Source organism: Chiloscyllium plagiosum, chromosome 26 (genome assembly GCF_004010195.1).
Source record: "Chiloscyllium plagiosum isolate BGI_BamShark_2017 chromosome 26, ASM401019v2, whole genome shotgun sequence".
Classification (NCBI taxonomy): domain Eukaryota; kingdom Metazoa; phylum Chordata; class Chondrichthyes; order Orectolobiformes; family Hemiscylliidae; genus Chiloscyllium; species Chiloscyllium plagiosum.
The window spans coordinates 37492314-37514136 of record NC_057735.1 but is presented as its reverse complement, the minus strand read 5'-3'; the positions used below and the strand labels follow the sequence as shown (position 1 = coordinate 37514136).

General features: G+C 40.7%; 1 protein-coding gene across 2 annotated transcripts in view; it reads left to right on the top strand.

The window, feature by feature from the left end:
* The window catches only part of LOC122563258 (peroxisome proliferator-activated receptor delta-like), an 82547-nt gene that overhangs the window by 17291 nt on the left and 43433 nt on the right, over positions 1-21823 (top strand). For both annotated transcript variants that reach the window (XM_043716900.1, XM_043716899.1), the window contains exons 2-3: positions 5764-5998; positions 11271-11419. In XM_043716900.1, the coding sequence (XP_043572835.1) occupies positions 5875-5998; positions 11271-11419 (273 nt within the window). In that variant the 5' untranslated portion in view covers positions 5764-5874. The remainder of the gene's footprint in view (positions 1-5763; positions 5999-11270; positions 11420-21823) is intronic.

The following is a 21823-nucleotide window of genomic DNA, read 5'->3' as shown; positions in this document are numbered from 1 at the left end:
TCAAGAATAATCACTGGAAGAGAAGACACCTCTGAAACCATCGGAAGAAGAGCCCCGGACGAAATCACTACATGGAGCCTGGCCGAGTTCTAGTGTGGCGGTACATGATCATCAAAATTAAATTGAAGCATGAGAGATTTGTAGTGTTTATTGCTAGTTCATAGTGTATTTGTTCTAATATTATTTGTCCAAAAACAAATTTACTATTATTATTTGTTAGATATAAGAGTTCAAACATGCTGTGTGGCAGGCGCAACAGCCCCTACAATCTAGATGCATTCAGTAGGAAATTCCAGTATGATGGTCATATGGTCTAGTCACCTGAAATTGTAGTCTGATGACTCATTGGAAAAGCGCACTATATCATGAAGAATTGGCTACATGGAGGAAAAGATTCTTCACTAATGCTTTTTTTGTTCTGGTTTTTTAATTCAGGTGAATTGTAGATTCCTACAATTAACTTGAGTGACCCTGAATTGGTGGAGTGTTGGTGGTAACATTTAATTAACTTCGTCCTGGTATGCTTTCCAATGATAGCCACAGAAATGTGCATCCAAGTTCATACTGAGTGAGAATGGAATTAGACCTGGGGTTGTGTTATTTTATGGTCAGCTTACAGAATGTTGTTTAGATTCAGATATAATTTTTAATAAACCGCTTTGTTTCAGTGCTGACCTAAAGGTAAAGTCGTAATAGTTCCAGAGGACCATAGGGCTGCTGTCTCGTAACAGAGAGAGATATCTGGTAGTGGGTTTAGCCTGAGGGTAACTGTACCTTTGGCGAGGGATAAGGCTGAGAAGGCAGGTACGTCATGTGATCTCAGCTGGCACACAAATTGAACCCATGCTGTTGGTGCCGCTCTGCATTGCAAATCAGCCATCCAGCCAAGTGAACTAACTCAAGTGGAATTGTATTAAGAATGAATTGTTGTCATTAAGTGGAATTCCTATACCAGATGTGCTACAGTACCTTATCCAGTCTCTCCATGTCCTCAATCTATTCTAGATCGCAGATTTATTACTTTCTATCAAGACCTCTATTTTCTCCCTCATTAAGTTAGTTATCCTCTCATTTCTTACTGAAGTATTGAATTTGTGAAGACATTAACTTGTTTGTTGTTAATTACAGCAGTGTATATTAGTTGAGAACTGGTTATCTTTCATTTGAAATCTTTAGAAGTGTAGTACCCATTTCTCAGCTTGGCTAAAACTGCCAAAGGGCACAGATGCATTTTGTAAAGCCACATTTAAAGTCCACAGTTTCCTCTAGAACTTGCTGATGTGGAAGATATGAATGGCTTAGAAGCTTAATGTAGCAAGTTATGCTGTATTTATTAATTTAAGTAAAACATGTATTTTTAACCCATAACAACTGACCCAGGCTGATGCACAGTTAAGGCTTACAGCCAGAAATGGAGCTATTAGAACAAATGACCAAAAGCTTACTGAAAGAGGTGGGCTTTAATGAGGGTCTTGAATGAGGGGAGGGTGTAAAAAGATGGTAATGTTTATGATGAAAATTTCAGACCTTGAGGTTTAAGCACCTAGAAAGATTCAGAAGTGGTGGTTGAGGGTGATGAACAGCAAGACCTTTTCAGTGGTTACTGAACTAAAACCATTTGAAGATAAATGAGACCTTTCATAGGGACAGAAGTAGGCCATCCAGCACATTAAGTCCACTCTACTATTCATTGAGATCACGGCAAATCTGACGATCCTAAACTCCACTTTCCTGTCTTTTCCCTTTAACCTTTGATTAGAAATCAAAGTCAGTCTTTGAATATACTTAATGACCCAGCCTTGATAGCCCTCTGCAGTTAAAGAATTCTACAGATTCACTACCCTCTGAGAGAAGAAATTCCTCCACATCTCTGTCAATTCTCTCTGATCCTATAGTCTCCCACAAGGGCAAGCAATTTTTCCACATGTCCTGTCAAGACCCATAAGAATCTTGTAAATAGTAAGGTCATGAAGGTATTTAAATGTGGGATGAGAATTTTAATTCTGAGGCATAGGGGATTTGAGAGGTTTTGCTGGTGATCTTGAAGGTACACAATTGATTAGTTTTGTATGAGTGGCATTTTCAAATTCTTAACTGTCTACTCTTTTTTGACCATCTATTCACTACGATTCTTCTGCAGCCATTTGTTCAGGTATTCCCTTACCTTGCAATTGTTCAAATATTTTCTGGTTCTGTTATGAACACCGCCTTCATCACTTAATCCTAAAGGGTCTCGGTCTCATGTTACCTGATATGTGATTGGCTTGACCATGTATCACCAGATATAGCTGGACCATATTAAATGCTGCTGGGCCAGAATTATCGCTGCTCTCATGCTGTATGATATGGTAAATGCATTCTTCTTTGGGGCACTCTTTCAAAAGCTCCATTGTGTAAGTTTTAACTTTATAGTATAGCATAAAACTTAAGAAATAATTACTGCAATGTTTAACTTTTAACTTTGTTCGTTCTTTCTACCTTATTCTTCAGATTCTGTGCTTGTACCTGAGATAGTGCCTTGTCTGGCGATAATATACACTTTTCACTGTACTCCTGTACGTGTGATAAACATAAAATCAAAACATGCCTTTCCAAAAAGAAATTACATCCTTGACCTTTCTGTTTTTGCAGATGATTGCCTCATCTCCAAAGTTTGTTTAAAAACCAAAAGAACTGCGGATGCTGGAAATCAGAAACAAACAGAAATTGCTGGAAAAGCCCAGCAGATCTGGCAGTATCTGTGGAGAGACATTCACTAAAGTTTTGGGTCAGGCGTTCTAAAAAAGGGTTACCTGACCCAAAATGTTCACTCTGATTTCTCCCCAGATGCTGCCAGACCTCTGAGCTTTTCCAGCAATTTCTGTTTTTGGTCCAAAATCTCTTTGCCATCCAAAATACTTAAATATGCTGTCACTTCCTAAATCCATTCCAACTCTCTGGCAGTTCTTCAACTATCTTTTGCCCTGCAGGTGAACTAAAATGGTCCTAACCAAATTCATTAATCCAACTTTTGTGCATGACTGTAGTAAATTCTCGTTGCCCTCAGCTGCTTGTAGTCTTTAACAGAATCAACAGTGGCAAATAACTTAATTATGTAGCACCCTTAATATAGTAAAATGTTGAAAGGCATTAAAGAAGAAAAATTTCAAATATTTTTTGACATTGAGCCCAATATGATATAAGACACCATGACCTAAAGGTCTGAGGTATGTTTTAAGGAGAGCCTTAAGGAAGGGATGTAAGAAAGATGCTTAGTAAATAAATTTGAGAGCTTCAAGATTTGGCTGTTTTTAGGCAGGAGTGTCAGTGATGGAGCATTTAAAATTGGAGTTGAGCAAAAGACTAGAATTATGAGCACCAATATCTTGGAGGATCCTGAGGCTGGAGGAGATTATGGAGTTAACAAAAATGCCACCTCTGACGGTTGTGATGCAAGTTCATGTTATCTTATCTTTATTTGCGAACTTAGCTTCTAATGTAGTGGGAAAATGGATTTTAATTTTTGGTACCATGAAAGTCTGACTTTTTGTTTACAAAAGTCAAATTAATTTTAAAGTGAGCTAAAAAACATTTCCAAGTAATCATGTAATTTTAACTAAATGCAGAGCAGGCCACTTAAAGAAAGAATCAATAAGGTGTTTGCGGAGTTGGGTTTTACAACCCTGGGGTTGGGATAAGGAGAGAATAAAACAAATTTATTTATAGAGAAGAGGTCTATAACACAAGAGGTGCTGGTAGTAACAGTCTCCAAAGTAGGAGAAAGTGAGGGCTGCAAATGCTGGCAAGTCAGAATCAAAATGTGTGTGCTGGAAAAGTACATCAGGTCAGGCAGCATCCAAAGAGCAAGAGAGTCAATGTTTCGGGCATAAAACCTTCATCAGGACTGTGGAAAGGAAGGAAGCTGAGAGACATGTGGACTGGAGGGGAAGGTAAGTGAGGTGGTGAAGGGTGGATGCAGGTGGGAGGTAATTGTATTAGGTTGGTGGGGAGGATGGAGTGAATAGATGGGAAGAAAGATGGACAGGTAGAACAGGTCAATACAGCAGTGCTGAATTGGAGGATTGGAACTAAGTGGGGGAAGGGAGATTTGGAAATTGGTGAAATCAACATTGATGCTACGTGGTTGTAGGGTCCCGAGGCAGAAGATGAGCGTTGGTGACTGACTTAGATTTGGCGGTGGAGGAAGCCCAGGACTTGCATGTACTTGGGGGAGTGTGAAGGGGAGTTGAAGCTGTTTGGCCACAGGGTGGTGGGGTTGTTTAATGCGTGCAAACCATAACAGTCGGGGCAAGACTGGGGAAAAGGCGCTTCAAAGAAAGCTGTAGAGTCAGAAGAATACATGTGTTAAGGAAGATATATTAAGATGTAATAGTGAACTGAATTAGCACCTTGCTTAAAGGTATCTGAGAGAGACATTAATTGAAGAAAATAGCATTGAGTGAATTTATTGAAAAAGAATTTGATTACAGCTGTGCCAGTTGACCAGAAGCTTTCCCCTGGAGATGGGGGTGAGTTTTCACTGTGGTTTGGTGTCTATAAAGTTATTGATGGGGTAAAAAACGATTAGTCAATCTTCCTGATATTTCTGAATTTTTAATGTTCCTTCCAGTAGTTCCAGTGTAGTCTGATTAGTTTGCTTTTGTTTTGTAATAAAGTGTCTTTTGTTTAAAGTACAACTGAGCTAATTCAAAAGAAGCTGCCAATGAATGACCTCTATTATCAACTTTTTAAAAAGATAAATCTTGTGTTCTTTCAAGCTAGATGTCATTCTAGGATATGATTGGTTCAGTAGTACCATCAGATGGGATCATAATAGTGCAGTTCTGTCTGAATACTGTTCTGAAATGTTGTTTGCTTTTTTTTGTTCTTGAGTTGAGACCACAATCTGTTGACTCAAAGGCGAGATGATCCATGGCTGATATTGATAAGGATTCATTGTTTTGAGAAATAAAGAAATTCTTCCTAAATATATCTATCTTATGCCAACTTTTGATTTTGTTTCCAAAATTGTATTTAATGTTGGTTTGTCCCAAGTAAACACCTGTTGTAAACCTCTAACAAAACTGTTTGTTTGAATTTGTTTCATGTGTCTTAAATCTTCCATTTGCATGCTTTAAAAATACTTGTGCTAAAGTGTTTGGATGACACATTTCCATGCCATCTGTAGGAAGTACTATAGAAAGTTGCATGTTTCCTTATATATTCAACAACTTTTATTTTTGTTTGTATTTGCCAAGTCTGATAATGCGCAATAATTTTAACTGTCTGACCATGAAGTTTCTGAGACAAAATACATGTTTTAGTCATTGGCAAAAAAAACTGATTGACCAATCACAAACTGATGCAGGTATGAACAATTTAAAGGAAATTTGTGTTATAATCTTTTAAAAATGTGTATTACTTGTTTTCAGCTGTTTAGTCTTTTTTTAACAAAAATTCATGTACGCAGTCATAACGTAGCTTCTTCAAACTGTATGACAGATTATTGTAAGAACATCTGTCAGCATTTTGCCATGTGCTGTGCTGAAACCACAGCACAAACCTTTTTATTCTAATTAAAATAATATAAAAGCACATACATGTAAGTTAACTTACCTGTAATGTAAATACTGGTAGAAAATATAATTCGTATCACAAATCCAATCTAAGTAGAACAAAAATAAACTTGTTTCAAAGAATCAGTTCATTGCTGAAATCAAGTTTCAGTGACATTTTATTTGTTGCAGGAAAAAGTCCTAAAATAATAATTTTATATTTCATCAGGTCTATGAATGTTTTTTATTGGGGCTTTGACCAATTTGCGTTTGTGCCACCAATGCACACGTCATAGATATGACTCAAGAGTCGGATTGCTGAGGAAGTGGGTAGTAGGTCATGGAAAAGCTACAAGATGCATCATCAGATTCTAAGGAGGAGGGGGATGATTGGGTGGATTCAAAGACTACAGAATATGAACTGCTGGGACCAGATACTGAAGTAGCTTCCAGTCGTCAAAAAGGTAATAAGATACTGTTGAATGCTATTTCTTTTAATATAGCGGTTGTATCATTCACAAGTAGTGCTTTAACTGAGAATAACCTAAGAGTAAATCAGATTTACTGGCTCGTTATCTGAATGCCTAAGGACAAAGTTACATGAATTGTGTAGATAAGATTAAATAAAGTACAATTTCCTTGTAACTAGTTTAGAATATGTGATCTTTTGGTTCTGCCTTTCCTTGAAATATGACTTTTACTGGAGTCCTGGTATGTGTTTATCCACCTACATAATATGCTTCCATTATTTTAACATACTAACTTTATTGATTGTTCACTAACTTCACACAAATGTTTCAGTAACTTTTATTTGTGATTTCCTATTGAAAGTGATGCAACAAAATATATTGTGATTATCAACATTTTTGAATATTAACTCCAAAAGGATTTCATAGCTCCGAGTCATGGCACTTTTTGAATTTGAATTCAAATGTAACCTGTCTTTTTAAATCTAATCTCTTGCCATTAATGAACCTTGAAACTTGCAGCCAGTAAATCAAAACCGTTTTGTGATAGAGCAGAATATTGTTGTAAAGAGGCAAACGTGGAAATGGGCAAAGGTGGTAGCAGGCAGGTTGAAAAATTCTAATTCGTAGTGTCCTGATGGTTCAATGTCAAGTTTCCAATCTAATACTATAACTACTTTACTGAATCAGTATGGGTGGAAGTCAGTAACAGGAAAGGAACAGTCACTTTTTATTGGATGTTTTCTATAGACCCGCCTCCCTGCCTCCCTCCAGTCGCACCAGAGAAATGGAAGAACAGGTTGAACAACAGATCTTGGAAAGTTGCAGATGTACAGAGTTGTTAAGGGTGACTTCAACTTCCCCAGTATTGATTGGAATCTCCTTAGTGCTCTAGATGAAGCCGATTTCCTGGTGTGTCCAGGAAGAATTCCTCATTCAATATATAGATAAGCTGATTAGGGGGAAGGCCAATTGGATTTGGTGCTAGTCAATGAGCCAAGCCAGGTGTCAGATCTCTCGGTGAGAGAGACCGTGACCACAACTGCCTCATCTTTACTGTAGCCATGGAGAGGGATAGGAACAGACAGTATGGGAAGGTATTTCTTTCGGGCAGGGGAAATTGTACTGATATTAGACAGGAGCTGTGGAGTATAAATTGAGAACAATCGTTCTTCAGGAAAGGCACATCAGAAATATGGAGGCTGTTTTAAGCAGCACTTGTTGGATAACCTTGTTCCACTGAGACAGGCAAGGAATGGTCAAGTGAAGGAGCCTTGGATGACAAGAGAAGAGGATCTTCTCGTCAAGAGGAAGAAGGAAGCTTAGTTAAAGTTGAGGAAGCTTATACACTTAATGGTAAGGTCCTAGGGAGGGTTGCTGAACAAACAGACCTTGGAGTGCAGGTTCATAGCTCCTTGAAAGTGGAGTCGCAGGTAGATAGGATAGTGAAGAAGGAGTTTGGTATGCTTTCCTTTATTCGTCAGAGTATTGAGTACAGGAGTTGGGGGTCATGTTGCGGCTGTACAGGACATTGGTTAGGCCACTGTTGGAATATTGCATGCAATTCTGGTCTCCTTCCTATCGGAAAGATGTTGTGAAACTTGAAAGGGTTCAGAAAAGATTTACAAGGATGTTGCCAGGGTTGTAGGATTTGAGCTATAGGGAGAGGCTGAACAGGGGCTGTTTACCCTGGAGCGTCGGAGGCTGAGGGGTGACCTTATAGAGGTTTACAAAATTATGAGGGGCATGGATAAGATAAATAGGCAAAGTATTTTCCCTGGGGTCGGGGAGTCCGAACTAGAGGGCATAGGTTTAGGGTGAGAGGGGAAAGATATAAAAGAGACCTAAGGGGCAACTGTTTTACACAGAGGGTGGTACCTGTATGGAATGAGCTGCCAGAGGAAGTAGTGGAGGCTGGTACAATTACAACATTTAAGAGGCATTTGGATGGGCATATGAATAGGAAGGGTTTGGAGGCACATGGGTCGGGTGCTGGCAGGTGGGACTAGATTGGGTTGGGATATCTGATCGGCATGGACGAGTTGGACCGAAGGGTGTTTCCAAGCTGTAAATCTCTATGACTCTAAGCCAGGATCTGGTACAGCTTTAGACAATTACAGGGTAGCTCGAAAATAACTCAAAAATGAACAGAGGAGAGCTAGGAGGGAGCATGAAAAACTGGAAGGATTAGGGAAAGCCCAAAGACGTTCTACACTAATGTGAGGAATAAGGGAATGATCAGGTGAGAGGGTAGGGCCAATCAAGGATGGTGGAGGGAACGTGTGCCTGGAGTCTGAAGAGGTAGGGGAGGTCCTAAATGAGTTGTTTGGTTCAGTATTCACTCTAGAAATGGACCAGGTTAATAGGCTTGAATAGTAAGGAAGTGAATGTGCTGGAAATTCTGGGAAGCATCAAGATAGGTAAGTCCCCAGGTCCAGACCAGATATATCCAAGGTTACTATGGGAAGTGAGGAATGCAATTGCTGCATCTTTGGTGGCGATCTTTGCATTTTCACTCTCTACAGGAATAGCACCAGATGATTGGAGGGAGGAGAATGTTGTTCTTATGTTCAAGCAAGGGAATAGGGAAATCCCTAGGATTTGCAGACCATTCAGTCTTACATCTGTGGTAGGCAAGGTACTGGAAAGGATTCTGAGAGAGATTTTTAATGATGATTTGGAAAGATATAGTGGAAAAAGTATGGATTTGTGAGGGGCTGATCATGCCCCTCAAACCTTATTGAGTTCTTTGAGGGTATGATGAGATAGGTTGATGATGTTCGAACAGAGTATGTGGTGTATGTGGATTTCAGTAAATCATTTGATAAGGTTCCGCATGGTAGGCTCATTTAAAAAGTTTTGAGGTATGGGATCCAGGGAAATTTGGCTATCTGGATACAGAATTGGCTGGCCAAAAGAAAAGGGCGAGCGGTAGTGGATGGAAAGTATTCTGCCTGGAGGTCGGTGACCAATAGTCCTGCAGGGATCTGTTCTTGGGTCTCTGCTCTTTGTAGTTTTTATAAATGGCTTGGATGAAGAAGTGGAAGAATGGGTTAGTAAGTTTGCAGATGACACAAAGGACAGTAGTGTTGTAGGTAATGTTGAGGGCTATTTCAGGCTAACAGGATGCAGAGCTGGACTGAAAAGTGGCAGATGGAGTTCAACCTGTATAAATGCGAAGTGATTCATTTTGAGAGGGTGCAGAGGAGATTTACCAGGATACTGCCCGAATTGGAGGGCTTGACTTATGAAGAGAGGTTGAGTGAGCTCAGGCTTTTCACACTGGAGAGAAGAAGGAACTGACTTGATAGAGATTACAAGGTAATGAGAGGCATAAGTAGAGTAGATCTACAGAGACTTTTTCCCCAGGGCAGAAATGGCTGTCACGAAGGGTCATAATTTTAAGGCGATTGGAGGAAAGTATAGGGGAGATGTCAGAGGTAGATTCTTTACACAGAGAATGGTGGGTGAATGGAATGCGCTGCCAGTAGTGGTAGTAGACCAGAGACATTCGGGACATTTAGCAACTGCTGGGCAAGCACATGGATGGCAGTAAATTGAGGAGTGTGTAGGTTAGGTTGATCTTAGATTAAGATAAATGTTTGGCACAACATCTTGGACCGAAGGGCTTGTACTGTGCTGTACTGTTCTATGTTCTACTGCAAAATGGCCTAAGTTCAGTTTTTGAATTTGGCTCAGTTAACTAACTTCATCCATGATTGCGACAGCCACTTTGAAGAGAAAAATCAGCTAGAGTTTCCCTTACTAGGATTTTGCATGTGTAGATGTTGAGTGAAGATTAGATTAGGCTCGGCTATGATGTTCTCAATAATTGGATAACTTTGAATCTCACTGATGAAACTAATATGAGAATAAAAGCGAAATGGACAAGGTACTATGATAGCCATTCTGCAATATTGAGTTAAAATTATTGCTGGAGCTAAGAAGAGAGCTACACCTGGCCTGGTCATAATTGATTCTGAAATAAGGTGATAAGTTTTAATTTTCCTTTTATTGTCTTTGTATTTCTCATCACAAAAGCAAAAAAAAAGCATCCAAGGACATATACATTTTAAATAACTGTTCTGCACAAGTCTACAAAGAAAATCTTGCATTTAAATAATTTTTGCATAACTCCACCAATATAATCATTTTTATCCTTTTTTTAAAAGTGTGGAGTTGATCTCGTAGAAAAAAAAAATTCAAACAACCACCAATTTGGTTATTAATTAAGGTAAATAACTAGGTAATAGCCTCATAACTTTTACAGTTGAATTGCTTAAAACAAGTGGGCGGCACAGTGGCACAGCGGTTAGCACTGCTGCCTCACAGCACTGGAGACCCGGGTTCAATTCCCACCTCAGACGACTGACTGTGTGGAGTTTGCACGTTCTCCCCGTGTCTGCGTGGGTTTCCTCCGGGTGCTCCGGTTTCCTCCCACAGTCCAAAGATGTGCAGGTCAGGTGAATTGGCCATGCTAAATTGCCCATAGTGTTAGGTAAGGGGTAAATGTAGGGTATGGGTGGGTTGCGCTTCGACGGGTCGGTGTGGACATGTTGGGCCGAAGGGCCTGTTTCCACACTGTAATGTAATGTAAAAAAAAATGTAATCAAGTCAAAATCTGGCATTACTTGGCAATTTCTGACACTAAAATTGGCATTAAATATACATTGAGTCCTTGCACTGATAGTCAACATCTTTCTATTTCAGGGTTCAGTTTTGGACAGCAAAAGAATTAATGCTAGATTAGTTGTAAACTTAAAACTGAAGGTTGGATAACAAAAATCTTTTGAAGGTATTAAAGGATTATGAGGAAGTGGCAAATATATGGAGTAAAATTATAGATTAACCAGATCACGTTGATTAGAGTAAGCTGAAGTTGCCATTTGGGCTGCTTCTGCTCCTATGTTTCAAGTAACATTTTGTGTTCCCCATCTCCATTGTGACAGTTTTAGAAAACAGCATGGCTTAAAACTAAAATCAGTTTAAGAATTCAGTCCAATTAATGAGAGAATAATTTTTTAAATGTGTATGAATCCATAAAGTATGTAACAATCCCAAATTTAAACCATATGTTACTCCTCTCAACCTTCAGCCTGAAAGCTGTTCACTTTCCACTTACTCTGTAATGATAGAGAAAGGGGAAATTACTGAAAACTGAGTTTAAAAAATAATTGTGATTTATGTTGAACTGAATGGTGTAAAACATGTAACATTTGCAAAGCATTTGAAATGATTCTTTTTGTAATTAGTGCATTTTCTTTCTCAGATGTAATGGAAGTTGCAAGCCCATTAGTTGTACAATCCAAAGTTAGTAATGAGGAGGCCACCACCTCTGGAGTGAATGTGGAATGCCGAATATGTGGCGATAAGGCTTCAGGCTTCCATTATGGAGTACATGCATGTGAGGGTTGTAAGGTACAGTACTACATTATGTCCTTAAAATGTAATATGTTGTAGAATTGTTTCCTAAAATTTAACGTCACATGATTGGGAGCAGATGTTCGCAGGTAAAGGGACAGTTGGAAAATGGAAAGCCTTCCAAACTGAGATAACGAGAGGCCAGAAACAGTATGTCCTGTAGGGGCTGGGTGGTGTAGGGAATGCTGGATGACTAGAGAAATTGAAGTTTTGGTCAAGAAAAAGAAAGAAGCATACATCTAGTATAGACAGCAGAGACTTTAAAAGCAGTAGGAGTATACTTAAGAGGGAAATCAGGAGGGCAAAAAGGGGACATGAAATAGCTTTGGCAAAAAGAGTTACGGAGAATCCAAAGGGATTTTATAAATACATTAACGACAAAAGGGCAATGAGGGAGAGAATAGGGCTCCTGAAAGATCAGCAAGGCAGCCTATGAGTGAAACCGCAGGAGATGGGGGAGATAGTAAATGAGTATGTTGCATCAGTCTTTACTGGTGAAGGACATGGAAGATACAGAATTTGGAGAAATAGATAGTGACATCTTGAAAAATGTCCATCTTACAGGAGGAAGTGCTGGATATCTGAAAATGCATAAAGGTAGATAAATGCTCAGAACCCTAGAACTCTGTGGGAAGCTAGGGAAGTGATTGCTGAGCCCATTGCTGTGATATTTGTATCGGCGATAGTCACAAGTGAGGCGCTGGAAGTCTGGCGGTTGGCTAATGTGGTGCTACCATTTAAGAAAGGTGGTAAGGAAAAGCCAGGGAACTATAGACCAGTGAGCCTGACGTCAGTAGTGGGCAAGTTATTTGAGGGAATCCTGAGGGATAGGATTTGCATGTATTTGGAAAGGCAAAGGCTCATTAGAAATAGTCAACATGGCTTTGTGCATGAGCTATCTTGTCTCATGAACTTGATTGAATTTTTGGAAGGAAGTAACAGAGAGGGTTGATGAGGGCAGAATAGTGGACATGATCTGTAGGAACTTCAGTAAGGCATTTGACAAGGTTCCTCATGGTAGGCTGGTTAGCAAGGTTAGCTCACATGGAATACAGGGAGAACTAGCTATTTGGATACAGAATTTGCTCAGAAGTGGAAGTCAGATGGTGCTGGTGGACGGTTGCCTTTCAGACTGGAGGCCTGTGACAAGTGGTGTGCCACGAGGATCAGTGCTGGGTCAAGTTCTTTTCGTCATTATATAAATGATTTGGATGTGAACAAAGGAGGTGTAGTTAGTAAGTTTGCAGATGACACCAAAATTGGAGGTGTAGTGGACAAGAAGGTTACCTTAGAACATAACAGGATCTTGATCAGATGGACCATTGGGCTAAGGAGTGGCAGATGGAGTTTAATTTAGATAAATGCAAGGTGCTGCATTTTGGAAAGGCAAATCAGGACAGGACTAATGCAATTAATAATAAGATCCTGGGGAATGTTGCTGAACAAAGACATCTTGGAGTACAGGTTCATAGCTCCTTGAAAGTGGAGTCACAGGTAGATAAGATAGTGAAGAAGGCGCTTAGTATGCTTTCCTTTATTGATCAGAGCATTAGGTATCGGAGTTGGGGGGTTATATTGCAGCTGTACAGGACATTGGTTAGGCCATTTTTGGAATACTCTGTGCTATTCTGGTCTTCCTCCTATGAGAAGAATGTTGTGAAACTTGAAAGGGTTCAGAAAAGATTTACAAGGATGTTGCCATCATTGGAGGGGTGAGCTGTAAGGAGAGGCTGAGTAGGCTGGGTTGTTTTCCCTGGAATGTCAGAGGCTGAGGGGTGATTTTGTACAAGTTTATAAAATCATGGATAGTTTAAAGAGACAACCCCTTTTCTTTGGGGTGGGGTGAGTCCAGAACTAGAGGGGATTGATTTAGGGTGAGAGGGGGAAGATTTAAAGGGGATGTAAGGGGCAACTTTTCATGCAGAGGGTGGTATGTGCATGGAAGGAATGCGCTGCCAGAGGAAGTGGTGGAAGCTGATACAGTTACAACATTTAAAAAGCGTCTAGATGGGTATATGATTAGGAAGGGTTTAGAGAGATATGGGCCAAATGCTAACAAATGGGGCTAGATTCTGGTCAGCATGGACGAGATTATGTACCAGGTTTATGTACCTGTTTTTTTCCTGTGTATGGAATGGTCTGAGCAGTCCTTGACCAGACATAAGCCTGTCTAAACTGCCTCACTGTCAAACGAGCAAAATCCAAACCCCAGCCTGGATGCAGTCCAGAGGTTGCAGGCTTTGAGTTACTGAGTACAAATGCCAATTAGCTTATAGATTTTCTGTATGTAGTAAGGGCCCTGTGTTATAGTTTCTCGCAATTTCTCATTACTTCAATTCTATATTATTCTGCTGGCTTGATTCCTAAATTGTACAAGTGATGTGCAGCAGCTGAATATGTTTAGGATTACCTACAGAGACTTGACCTTAGTCCTGACCCTACAATCAGTGAAAAATGATAGGCAGTACTCCATATAGACAAGAGGAAAAATTATACAGTGGCCATCCTAAAGTATTATTCATATACCTTATAATTTATTCAAGTACAAAATACAAACCTTGGATGTAATTCAAGGAAGGAAAATAAGCAGAGGTGTCCTCAATTCTAAATTAATAATTTATTTAATTGAGAAGATTTGTAGCTTGGGTGCTCGTTGTTGTGGTTCTGTTCGCCAAGCTGGGAATTTGTGTTGCAGACGTTTCGTCCCCTGTCTAGGTGACATCCTCAGTGCTTGGGAGCCTCCTGGGAAGTGATTTATCACTATAAAGTGATAATCACTATAAATGCCAGAGGAAACATCACAGAAGCGCTTCACAGGAGGCTCCCAAGCACTGAGGATGTCACCTAGACAGGGGACGAAACGTCTGCAACACAAATTTCGAGCCTCTGGTTAACTGCTCCTTGGTGATTTCTTTATATTTCGATTTGGAGATGCTGGTGTTGGACTGGGTGTGCAAAGTTAAAAATCACACCACACCAGGTTATAGCCCAATAGATTTCCCCGAAAGCGAGTGCTTCCAGTGAAACCAGTTGGATTATAACCTGGTGTTGTGTGATTTTCAACTTTATATTTCAGTGTTGCTGTGACATTATGCACTGCGTTAACTGTGCAATAATTAAACTGAACCAGTATCACAGGGTAAAGTGAGAGATTGTGGAAGGCAGAGAGTGGTGGGATCTTGCTGTGCTGTGGGTCTTTACTTGGGCTGGTGAATTACTACGGAAAGTTCATATATAATATGGCCTCCGTCCTGGCACCTTTGCATTAACTTGTTAAAAAGGGTCAGCCTTGGAAGTGGTTGAGTAGCCAAGCCATAGCTTTCAGGGACTTGAAGAAACAGTTATCATAGGTGTTGGCACACTATGATCCCACGTGAAATCTGTTATTAACCTGCAATGCCTCCCTGTACAGCTTCAGGTAATACTGGCTCAGAGGTGGCTTAATAGAGAGGAACACCCATTCGCGTATGCATCCAGGACTGGCTCATGCAGAGTGTAAATATGCCCAGCTAGAGAAGGAAGGTGTGGTGGTCATATTTGGAGTCAGAAGTTCCACCAAAACCCTTACAGAACTAAATTTGAAATAATAATGGACCACAAATCCCTGCAATGTCTACTGAAAGAAGGCAATGATATGGAGGTGCCATGTTGGACTGGAGTGGGAGAAGTCAGGAGTCATCTGGTTATCGTGCAACAGATTGATTTGAAATCACAAGCTTTTGGAGTGCTGCTCTTTCATCAGGTGAAGTGTCGCTTCAAATTCAAGTAGCAAATGTGGGTGCATTGAGCCACTTCCCACTGGCCGATATACTACCGGTGGTACCACCACTGGAAGCGTCCATAATGGTTTTAAATTTCTGGGCACACTTCCAGTCACAGCTGACAATATCCAACTTAGAAAGATCTGGTCTTGGCAAGGCTGAAACTGCTAGTGGTGATGGGGGAAACCAAAGGACCATCACAACCCAAATTAAAACCTTTTTGGACCCAGAGAGACCAGGTCAAGTAGAGGATAGCATTTTATAATGGGAGCAAGAGTGATTGTCCTGAGTAAAGGTCATTCAGGAGTTTCCAAAATGAAGATATTTCTAGTGACCATGATTGGATACAGACATAACTGTGTTGGTAGGGCAATGCCCAGAGTGCCTACAAGAGCAAAAATTACTACCAACAGCTCCCCCACATTTGTGGGAATGACTTGGTTACACATTGGCTGTGTAGCTACTCTTCGTGGGTTTGATGTTCTTAGTTATTGTGGACACCTACTCAAAATGGCTAGAAGAGCATAGAGTTCATTCATTAAACATGGAAATAATACAAATAGAATACTCCTCTTTTGCAATACAAGGACTCTCTGAACTGTTGGTTACAAATAGTGGGCCATTTACCATCAGGGAATTTAAGTATTTACTAAAGTTGAATGATACCCTTCATTATAAGGACAGCTCCATACCGTCCATCATTCAATGGTCTGAAAGAAAGAGCAGTCCAAACTTTGAAGGCAGGCTTAAAGAAACTGCTTACAACTTCACAAGATACCAACAGTCCTGGTTCCTATTTGATTATTGGGCAACCTCTCATGCAGCTCCAGGATGGCTCCAGCAAAGTTGCTAATGGGGAGGAGACTCTGCACCAGCTTAAATCTCATCTTCCTGGACCTGGAGGTGAGGGTGAAACGGCATTGTGAAACTGGCGAATGGTGTGGGATCAAAACTTGTCTGGCTCCTAAGCTGCCTTTCCAACTGTTCAGAACTTGTGGGTTCTCCCTCTTAGATGTCGTAGGCCAGAGGGTCTGTTCATGTGCTGTTTTTATGTTTTATGAAGTATCAGGGATTTGTTGAGGGAAGGCGATGTTTTAGTAAATTTGATAGAATGTTTTGAATAGGTAACCAGGATTGATGGGGTAATCTGTTTGACGTGACGTGAATTCCACAAAATTCCTCAAAGCAGACAGACAAAAAAGTAACTCCATGGGATCAAAGGCAAAGTAGAAGTTAGAGCAAAAATTTAGATGAAAGGCAAGAGGCAGCAGGTGATGGTAGGAGAATATCTTTATAACTGTAAATCTGTTTCCTTTAGGGTTCGACAGGACTCTGCGTGCTGGGGCACTTTGTTGTTTGTGCTGAATGTTAATAATTTGGACCTAATATAGAGGGTGTGGTCAAGAAGTTTGTGGATGACATGAAAATTGGTAGAGTGGTAAATAGGGAGGAGGATATCAATGTTCTCATCTGGTGGGTAGAGCAGTGGCAAATGGAATTCAATCCAGAAAGGTGAGAGGTATTGCAATTGAAGAGGTATAACTTAGAAATAGTACGGCTCCAGAAGGTTCTGAAGATCAGAGACTTTGGTGCATTTATCCACACATCCCTGAAGCTATCAGAGGAGGAAAATAAGATGGTTAAAAAGACATATGTGATACTTACCTTTTTAATCTGAGGTATAGAATACAATAATGTATGAATGAGGGACAGGAGTTTGCCACTTAGTTCAAACCTGCTCTGCTGTTCAATAAGTTCATGGCTGATCTAATTCTCATAATATTTAAGTACTTAGATGCCAAGGCATACATGATTATGAGCCAAGTGCTGGAAAATTGGATTGAAATAGTTGCGATTATATTTTTGACTAGTGTAGACTTGATGGATTAAAGTACCTTTTTCTGTCCTGTAGACGTCTATGGCTTTACATTCTTGCATATCCCTGATTTTTAATTTTTTTTTATCCCTTTGATACTTAAGAATCTATCTAACTCTGCACTTAAATATATTTAAAGATTCTGCATCCACTGTCATTTGAGGAAGGGAATTTCAAAAACATTCAAACTCTTTCAGTGAAAAAATATTTCCTCATTTTTATGTGCCAAAATGGACAATTGCCCACTTTCCCACATTGTATTCCATTTGCCAGGTCTTTGCCCAGTCACTTTACGGATGGCACCGTGGCTCTGTGGTTTGCACGGCTGCCTCACAATGCCAGGTACCCAAGATCAATTCCACCCTCAGGCCATGTCTGTATGGAGTTTGCATGTTCTCCCCATGTCTGTGTGGGCTTCTCCCGAATACTCTGGTTTCCTCCCGCAGTCCAAAGATGTGCAAGCTAAGTAGAATGGCCATGCTAAATTGCTCAGAGTGTTCAGGGATTTGTAGGTTAGGTGCATTAGCTATGGAAAATGCAGCATTACAGGGATAGGGTAGGGAAATGGGTTTGCGTGGGATGCTCTTCAGAAGGTCGTTGTGGTCTTGTCAGGCCAAAGGACCTGTTTCCAGATTGTAGGGATTCTGTTGGTCTATGTTGTAAATATGGGTGTCCCTTTATTTTTAAACTATAGCTGCTAGTTCTAGATCCTCCCAAAGGGGTAATATCCTTTCTATATCCACCCAGTCAAGTCCTTTCAGGATCTTACATTTCAATTAAATCACCTCTGATTATTCTCAGCTCCAAAGGATACAGCCTTAGCTTATCTAGTCTTTCCTCATTAGGCATTCCACTCATTCCAGATATTATTCTAGTAAAACTTTCAATGCATTAACATCTTTCTGGAAGTACAGTACACAATACTCCAGGTCCGGGTCTCGGCAACTCATTATATAACTAAAGGTGACCTGATTACTCTTGCATTCAGTTCTTCTTGTAATAAAATTATAACATTCGTTAAGCTTTCTTGATTACTTGCTATACCTGTATACTAAATATCCATGATTCATGCACTAGGTCACCCAGATTTCTCTGCGTCTCTCATCATGCTGCAAACTCTTACCATTTAGATAAATCCTTCTTACTATTCTTTCTGCCACAACTGCCCACTTTGCCACATTGTACTCCATTTGCCAGATCTTTGCCCAGTCACTTAAACTACCTATATCCCTTTGTATAGAGTCATATAATTCCTATAGCAGGCCATTCAGCCCATCCAGTGCACACTGACCCTCCAAAGAGCATTCCACCCAGACCTGCCATCTACCCCATCCCGGTGAACCTGCATTCCCCATGGCTAATCCATGCAGCCTGCACACCACTGGCAATTTAGCAGATTTAAGATGACAGCGGGATAAGAAAAGAGTTGAGTTTTTTTTTAACCTAAAGCGTACTGGGAGTCTAGAATTCATTGCCTGGAAAGGTTGTTGAGTCAGAAACTCTTGAAACATTTAAGCAGTATTTAGATACTCACTTGCATGGCCATAACCTTCAGGGTAATCCGCCAAGAGCTGGAAAAGGGATTAATGAAGTCTGACCTTTGGTGCAGACATGATGGGACAAATGGCCTCATGCTGTAAATGTCTGAGTTTATTTCTGATGGCAATGGCTACTTCAAGAGCAGTATATGCACTTTGGGACAACTGGTGGTCCTAAAAGGAACTATATAATGGAAGTCATTTTTTTGTTTTTAAAATGTTATTCCCTTGCTCAACGAAAGAAAAAGAGGGATCAAAATAGTAACTAGAGGTCAATCAATTTAATGTTGGTGCTAGAAAAGACAATCATTGACAAATTAATTTTCATTTGGTGAAATATGCACTAACAAAATATAGTCTATGTTGTTTTGTTAAACACAAATCACATGATTAACCTGGTTAAGCTCTCTGAAGTAATAGTGAGAATTGAAGGTAGTGCAGTAAAGGTTTTTCATACAGAATTTCAAATCGAATGAAAGAACATTCAAAGTTCAAAAATAGTATAACTTTCAACAGATTTGCATAATGTTAATAGGTGGTAACTACGAAGTTAAGGTGTGGTTAATTAAACCATTTGGGTGAATCACAATTAAACAGTATTGTCTAAAGAGTAGCATGGTCATACGAATGATTGACGCTACCCAGAAAATTATAAACTTCTAAAAGGGAAAGGAAGGACTGTTTTGGCACTGTGATACTGTCCCTGCCTCTGAACCAGGAAACATGGGTTCAATCTCACCTGCACTGGCATATGTCATGACATGTTTGAACAGTTGATTAAAATAACTAAAAATGCTAAAAATACTACCCCCTAACAGTGAAAGCTGAGAGATTATTTCCTGTCGCTGAAGAGTCTGGAATTTGAGTTTAGTTATAGGATAATGTATAGTATTTTTAATTTGTTACTGCCCTCACCCTTCCCATCAATTCCTATTTCAATCAAGCTTACAGCATGATCCCTTTTTGAGTTTTCTGCCTCATTGTTACAGTTGTCTTTCTTGACTTCCCTTGTTCTAACTTTCCCTTCAATTTCCTTCTTAAGCATCCAGTTTGTCCCCCCCCGCTACTTAGTTTAAACGTAGCTGTGTTGCAGTAGCAAACCTGCCAGAATGCTGGTCCCTAACCTATTAAGGTGCAAACCATCTCTCTTGTAGAATTTATGCTTACCACAAACATACCCCAGTGATCCAAGAATTTTAAATCCTTGCTTCCTGCACCAGTTCCCCAGCCACACGTTCAAGTCCATTATCTCCCTGTTTCTGGCCTCACCAGCCCGAGGAACTGGAAGCAAACCCGAGATAACCACCCTGGACATCCTGCTTTTCAGCCTTCTTCCTAGTTCTCCAAAGTCCCGCTGTAGTATGTTCCTCCTCTTCTTCCCGACATCATTTGTGTCGACATGTACCACCACCTCTGGCTCTTCACCTTCGTCCTTGAGGATTTCCTGCACTCTGTCTGTGATGTCTTTAACCCTGGCACCAGGAAGGCAACACACCATCCTTAAGTCCCGCCTGCTGTCACAAAAGCCCCGGTCAGTTCCTCTCATTACGGAGTCCCCTATTACCACGGCTCTGTGCGATGTCCAACTCTTCCGCTCTGCCTCCACGCTAACTTTTGATTGACAGACCTGGCCGCCTCGCGGACTGGCAGTGTCATCTGTCTCTACTGTTTCCAAAAGATTCAACTTGTTCCTGACAGGTACTTCCCCCAGGGTCTCTTGAACCTGTCTCCTCTCTGCCTTCCTCATCGTCTGTTCTCTCCTGCTCTTTTCTGGTATGGTCGGTGTAATAACTTCGCTGAAGGTCTTGTCCAGAAAGATTTCGTTCTCTCGAATGAGCCCAAGGTCCTCGAGTTCTTTCATCAGTGCTGCAGTATGCTCTGTCAGTAGCTGAACGTGCACACACTTTCCACACTTATATGAGCCAGACACACTAGAGTCGTTAACCTCCCACATCAAGCACGTAGCACACTGAACCAGCTTGGCAGTCATGTCTTCACCCTCTTCAACTGTGGCGTAATCACTTCACTCAACCTCCTTGTCAAAGACTCCTGAGCTAAAGCCTCACTTCAATCCACAGGAATTTCCTTGGACCCTCTTTTTGGGGCAAGTCTGTGGACTTTTAATTTAGGTTAGAGGAGGCCCTACTTTGTAGGACCTGGGGTCTAGAACACACCCACTCAAATAACAATCACTTACCTTCCTGACTGGCTTTGCACTCCAACTTCACTTCGGCCCAGATCCCGCCGCTCTCTGCTACAAAAGCATTAGAAGTAAGATGGATGAGCTTGAGCCTCTTTTGGAAATTGGCAGATACGATATTGTGGGGATACCTGAGACGTGGCTTCAAGTGGACAGGGCCTAGAAAATGAATATTCAAGGCTACACATGCTATCGTAAGGACAGACTGACGGGCAGAGGTGGTGGGGTGGCCATGTTTGTAAGGGATGATATTCAGTCCCTTGCTTGGGGGTCCTAGAATCAGGGGATGTAAAGTCAGTGTGGATAGAGCTGAGAAATTATAAGGGTAAAAAGACCCTCTTGGGAGTTATCTACAGGCCCCCAAACAGTAGTCTGGATGTCGGATGTAAGTTGAATCAGGAGCTGAAATTGGCCTGTTGCAAAGATGTTACTACAGTTGTTGTGGGGGATTTCGACATGCAGGTAGACTGGGAGAATCTGGATGGTACTGGACCTCAAGAAAGAGACTTTGTGGATTCTTAGAGCAGCTGGTGCTGGAGCCTACCAGGGAGAAGGCAATTCTGGATCTGGTATTGTGCATTGAACCAGAATTGATCAGGGACCTCTAAGTGAAAGAGCCATTGGGACGTAGTGACCATAATACATTAAGCTTCAATCTGCAATTTGAGAGGGAGAGAGTACAATCGCAAGTGACAATATTTCTGTTGAATAAAGGGAGCTATGGAGCTATGAGGGAGGACCTGGCCAAAGTTCAGTGGTGCAATACCTTAGCAGGGATGACAGTGGAGGAACAATGGCAGATATTTCTGTATATAATGCAGAAGATGCAGGATCAGTTCATTCCAAAAAGGAAGAAAGATCCTAGGAGGAGGCATGGGTAGCCGTGGCTGACGAGGGAAGTTAAGGAACATATAAAGTTAAAAGAGAAAAAGTATAACATAGCAAAGATAAGTGGGAAAACGGAGGACTGGGAAGCTTTTAAAGAACAACAGAGGATTACTAAGAAGGAAATACGCAGAGAAAAAA